This window comes from Carlito syrichta, unplaced genomic scaffold (genome assembly GCF_000164805.1).
Source record: "Carlito syrichta isolate Samal-C Ts95f unplaced genomic scaffold, Tarsius_syrichta-2.0.1 Scaffold309773, whole genome shotgun sequence".
NCBI classification, from domain to species: Eukaryota; Metazoa; Chordata; class Mammalia; order Primates; family Tarsiidae; genus Carlito; species Carlito syrichta.
Window position 1 is genome coordinate 525,649 of NW_007253869.1, and position 5,562 is coordinate 531,210.

Here is a 5,562-nt window from a genome sequence, read left to right on the forward strand (position 1 = left end):
CTTCTCACGTCCCCAGTGGGATCTGGTGTGTGACCTGGGCTGGCAGGTGATCCTGGAGCAGATCCTCTTCATCTTGGGCTTTGCCTCCGGCTACCTGTTCCTGGGTTACCCCGCAGACAGGTGAGGGCTGTCGTGGGGGCAGGGCTGATAGAAAAGAGGGGGTGCTAGGGAAGCTAGCCCGAGCAGCTGGCGTTTGCCAGAGGTCGAAGGCGATTCGCTGGACTCTGCAGTCTGCTCCGGACTTCTTCTACTCAGTGATCTACCCGGGTCTCAGCTTCACTCCCCATCAAGAAAGACTCCTTCCATGCCCCTTGCACACGAGAAGGAATGACCCCACCTCCACTATCAGCCCCACTCCCACTATGTTAATTCCAATATTCCTACATAGCAGCAGCTCCATTCCCTCTGACCAGCTTTACAAACTACCCTATCTCTGACCAGTGGCTCCTCCCTCACGACTCAATAACTGACTCCAAAGAACAATACTCTCATACCCCAATAACCCACAGCCCTACGCCTGCCACTGAATGACTCCACCCTCATCAGACAATGGCCCACAGATTAATAGTCCCACCCTCATGGATCCTCGGGGCCCTCAGACCAAAATCCCTGTCTTCTTGAATCAGTGGCTTCAGCTGCGAAGAGCAACAGCCCATCCCCAGTAACTCTTCCCACAAATCAAAAATCCCATCTCTGACTCTGGACATCATCACCCCAGCTCCAACTCCACTGACCGTCCTCGTGGGTTATGACTCATCCCCACGGGTCTGCAGTCCCATCCAAATGGATCAACAGCTCAACTCCCATGGATCGAAAGGATCCCAACACTCAGTAGCCCAGTTCCTTAAAATCAATACCCATCCTCACTGCCCAATAGTCACACGCGCCTATAGGCCAATGATTCTAAATCCACAGGTCAATAGCCCATCCCTATGCATCAGTGGCCTCATTGCCACAGATCAGTAGCCTCATTCCTATGGAATAATAACCTCATCTCCAAAGATCAATAATTCAGTCTCCTAAAATCAGTAGCCATTACCATATTAACCAATAAGCCCACCCTCACAGAAAAAATGCCCCACCCCATTGGGTCAGTAACTTCACTCTCAGTGATCAGTGCCCCCCTTTCCAATGACCAATGGCTCCCAATCCTTATCTCCATAGATCAGTGGTCTTATCCCCAAAGATCAATAGCCCAGCCCCCAAGGATCAGTAGCCCTGTCCTCACTAACTCTTAATCAGTGATCATCATCCCTTATCAACAGTCTCATCTCCCTGGTCTCTCTGAGGCTATGGCCCTATTCTTACTGATTATGCCCGTGGATTAATAGATTCATCCCAACTGTTCGATAGTCCTGCCCTATGGATTGGTAGACCCATTCCCACAGATCAGCAGCTCCATCTTCTGGCCAGTGGTCCATCCCCACTGGCCATCCTTGTGTATTAATAAATTCATGTCCCAACTCCATGGAATAATACCCTCATCCCTAGAAATCAATTATTCAGTCTCCAAATATCAGTAGCTTCATCTGCACTAATCAGTACTATCCCCATGTACAAGTGGCCAGTGGTCTCACCTCTTCAGATTAATAGCTCTAGCCTTATATATCAGAGATCCCCATCTCCTCTGACCAGTCTGAACAAGACAAACTCCCACTGCCCAATAGCTCTATCCCTAAGGATTAATGGCCCCAAATCCCCCAAGCAACATCCTATCCTGTCTGTCGGTTGATCTCACATCCATGGACAATTGCCCTCATCTCTGGCCAATAGCCATCCCCAAGAGTCAGTGGTCCCACACCCCCACAGAATCATAGTCACAACCCAGTGCCCAGTAGCCAGACCTCACCCACCCACGGTCTCCATCCCTTCTCATCTTTTCTCACCTCAGGGCGACTCTTGCTCCCAGAGCCTCATCCGCATATCTCCAGCTCTGAAGTGGGAAGCTGGGCCCTACCCAGCAACTCCCCTCCCCACAGGGAGTGACCAGAAGCCCTCCCCGCTTTCTAGGTTTGGCCGTCGTGGGATTGTGCTGCTGACCTTGGGGCTGGTGGGCCCCTGTGGAGTGGGAGGGGCTGCTGCGGGCTCTTCTACAGGCGTCATGGCCCTCCGATTCCTCCTGGGCTTTCTGCTTGCTGGCGTGGACCTGGGCGTCTACCTGATGCGTAAGTGGCACCTTCCTGGAAGCCCTTCCTTGGGTCTCACACACGCCTGTCTGCATCTCCAGGCCATCCCCACTGCCCCTAGGGTCCCCCTCAGGCCTTCCTCAGCCCCAAATTTCAGCTGCCTAGGGTCTCAGCTGTCTTTCTGCCGGGGTCTTTGAAGGACCAAGAGGTTCTGCTTCTCTCCACACCTGTCTCCCCCACCCCAAAATCTTTCAAGCTGTCTTTGCCCTGATCTTACTGCTGTCAGGGAATGGCATCATATTTAGAAAATGAAATCCTGACTAGCAGTGTGACCTTGGGCGAGGGTTGCCGTGAAGGCCAAATGAGAGGCCTGAGGTGAAAGGGCCTGTGAACTGGGAATGCTGAACGCCCATCAGGGGCTCTGGCCCTAGAGCCCTCCCAGTTTTGAGCAGGAGAGGAGAGAGGACTGAACAATCTCTCCGCTCCTTGCCACCCAGAGGTTAGTCTGTGGGAGGTGATGGCTGCAGCCTCCACTCAGGGTCTGACTTCGTTCTCTGTCCTCCTCCCTCCCTCTCTCCTCTTCTCTCTCATGCCTCCTTCCTCCCTGGCCTCTCTTTTCTCCCTCCATCCCTGCTGTGTCTCCAGGCCTGGAGCTGTGCGATCCAACCCAGAGGCTTCGGGTGGCCCTGGCAGGGGAGTTGGTGGGGGTGGGAGGGCACTTCCTGTTCCTGGGCCTGGCCCTTGTCTCTAAGGACTGGCGATTTCTGCAGCGAATGATCACCGCTCCCTGCATCCTCTTCCTGTTTTACGGGTCAGTATTGCCCTTCAGCTGTCGTCTGGCAATTCCCATCTCTGCCTCCAGCCTAGCCCTAGTCCAGAGACCCCTCCTCTTCTCCAGCTACCCTCTGCCCCAGCCCCAGTCCATCCGAGGTGGGAGGTTTCCATCCGTGGATCATCCCTCCTCGCCCTGCCCCCAGTTGGCCTGGTCTGTTTCTGGAGTCCGCACGGTGGCTGATAGTGAAGCGGCAGATCGAGGAGGCTCAATCTGTGCTGAGGATCCTGGCTGAGCGAAACCGACCCCATGGGCAGATGCTGGGGGAGGAGGCCCAGGAGGCCCTGCAGGGTAAGAGCCAGGGTTCCTATGAGTGACGCCTCACGTGTGCACATGGTGGTGGCCTCTGCCTGGTTGCAGCTGTGTCTCCTTCTCCCAGAGTCCCCACCACCCATGTGGGAAGATACTGGGTTCTCAGCTGTTTCTTCTAACAGACAGCTCCTCTCTCTCTCCCAAAGACCTGGAGAACACCTGCCCTCTCCCGGCAACATCTTCCTTTTCCTTCGCTTCCCTCCTCAACTACCGCAACATCTGGAAAAATCTGCTTATCCTGGGCTTCACCAAGTGAGCCTGGGTGTCTGAGCTGAGGGCCAGGCCAGTAGATGGGATGGGGGATGGCTGGGTGGTGGGAAGGCCCAAGGACCCCTGCAGAGGACAACCAGGGCTGTGGGAGGCTGTGGATGGGGATTCAGACACTGTTCTTTGTTTCCCCACCCCTTCTCACAGCTTCATTGCCCATGCCATTCGCCACTGCTACCAGCCTGTGGGAGGAGGAGGGAGCCCATCGGACTTCTACCTGTGTTCCCTGCTGGCTAGCGGCACAGCAGCCCTAGCCTGTGTATTCCTGGGGGTCACCGTGGACCGATTTGGCCGCCGGGGCATCCTTCTCCTCTCGATGACCCTCACTGGGATTGCTTCCCTGGTCCTGCTGGGCCTGTGGGATTGTGAGCATCCTACCTTCCCCACAGTGTGGGCTCAGCAGGGGAACCCCCCAAAAGTGCTTCTGGCACAAGCCTCCCAAGACAAGCCCCAGCCCTTGCTCAGATCTTCTGCAAGCTTCCACCTGGCCACACAACCCTGTCTGTTCTTCCCCGTCAATTAGAGACTACTCAGAGCCCACCCAGCTAGAGGCCTGGGGTCAGAGAGCCAAGGGGATAACACAGGGGAGTAGGCCAGGCATGCTCTCCTCACCTCCACTCATACCATCCCTCCTGGTCCTCCAGATCTCAACGAGGCCGCCATCACCACTTTCTCCGTCCTTGGGCTCTTCTCCTCCCAAGCTGCTGCCATCCTCAGCACCCTCCTTGCTGCTGAGGTCATCCCTACCACTGTCCGGTGAGAGCAGGGGTGCAGCCAGGGCCGGGGCAGGACTTGGCTTCCCTCTGAGGATGGGTCTTGAAGGCTGCAAGAGGGAAGGCTGCTGGCGAAGGGCTGGGGCGGAGGCCCACGGCAATAGGCTGAGTGCCTCTCTCATCTCTCCCAGGGGCCGTGGCCTGGGCCTGATCATGGCGTTAGGGGCGCTTGGGGGGCTGAGCGGCCCAGCCCAGCGCCTCCACATGGGCCACGGAGCCTTCCTGCAGCATGTGGTTCTGGCAGCCTGTGCCCTCCTCTGCATCCTCAGCATCATGCTTCTGCCAGAGACCAAGCGCAAGCTCCTGCCCGAGGTGCTCCGGGACGGAGAGCTGTGTCGCAGGCCTTCCCTGCTGCGGCAGCCACCGCCTAACCGCTGTGACCATGTCCCACTGCTTGCCACCCCCAACCCTGCCCTCTGAGAGGCCTCTGAGCCCCCTGGCGAGAGGCTGGCCCAAATAGAAAGGTGGCATAGGGCCCTGGCGAGGAGATCGAGAAGACTGAGTGAGGAAAGCAGGGCTGCCCAGAAGGCTCGGAGGCACCTCACGCCAGCCATGGAGGAGAGCTCAGAGGGCTGTTCCCACCCCTGTCTCCTCCCTGCTGCTTTGTGTTCACTTCCTCGGCAAGAGTCAGGGGACAGGGAGAGAGCGCCACACTGTAATCGCTGGGTCTGGGCTCCATTCTGTGCCCAAAGACATCCTCCCAGACCTCATTCTTTCTTGCTCTATCATTCTGTTTCAATAAAGACATTTTGAATAAATGAGCATATCATAGCCTGGGCTTCCCTCCCTTCTGTTGTCCTTCTATCTCTTGGTGGAGGGTTTTTCTCAGTTCAGCCCCAACCAATAATCATGTCCCCTCCCCCTCCCATGCCCCGCCCCCAGTGGTCATTTAGAGACAACCATTTAGGCCACTTACTGACTGCTTGCTATGCTGCCAGGACTGGGCTAGGCGCTTTACACATTTCCTGTCATTTAATCCTTACAACATGCAAGGTAGGTGTTTGGATTAATTAGGGGATTTTGTTGTTGTTGCTGTTGTAAGCAATAAAAACCGGCTTTGATGAACTTAAGCAAAAAGGGAACTGATTAGATGTGGTGGGGCAGGTTATGGCGGGAGCTCACAGAATGGAAGGAGAAGAACTAGTCATAAAAGTTCAGGCACCGAGAGGCCTCCAGGTCCAGGGAGCAGGAACCAGTAGCATTTTTGTCAGGGCTTTCCCTGGATGAATGAATGAACTGCGAGATTCAATGA

General features: G+C 55.7%; 1 protein-coding gene across 2 annotated transcripts; it reads left to right on the forward strand.

Annotated features, from left to right (window-relative positions):
- Positions 1-12: 12 nt before the first annotated feature.
- SLC22A17 (solute carrier family 22 member 17) lies at positions 13-5,081 on the forward strand. 2 transcript variants are annotated; one of them, XM_021717483.1, is made up of 8 exons: positions 13-120; positions 2,011-2,165; positions 2,772-2,937; positions 3,104-3,249; positions 3,417-3,526; positions 3,685-3,902; positions 4,182-4,293; positions 4,442-5,081. In XM_021717483.1, exons 4-8 carry the CDS (start codon positions 3,208-3,210, stop codon positions 4,728-4,730), a joined length of 771 nt encoding a protein of 256 aa, XP_021573158.1. In that variant the 5' UTR covers positions 13-120; positions 2,011-2,165; positions 2,772-2,937; positions 3,104-3,207; the 3' UTR covers positions 4,731-5,081. The 2 variants fall into 2 exon arrangements, with proteins under 2 accessions (XP_021573158.1, XP_021573157.1); XM_021717482.1 differs by having other exon boundaries at positions 2,897-2,937; positions 3,417-3,522.
- Positions 5,082-5,562: the final 481 nt, after the last annotated feature.

What these genes read in the sequence shown, in the direction of transcription:
- SLC22A17 (XM_021717482.1), top strand. Translation starts at nt 2,900, where the DNA reads ATGATCACCGCTCCCTGCATCCTCTTCCTGTTTTACGG. An exon ending in CTTATCCTGGGCTTCACCAA is followed by an intron (nt 3,523 to 3,684) that starts GTGAGCCTGGGT and finishes CCCTTCTCACAG; the next exon opens with CTTCATTGCCCATGCCATTC. An exon ending in GTCATCCCTACCACTGTCCG is followed by an intron (nt 4,294 to 4,441) that starts GTGAGAGCAGGG and finishes CATCTCTCCCAG; the next exon opens with GGGCCGTGGCCTGGGCCTGA.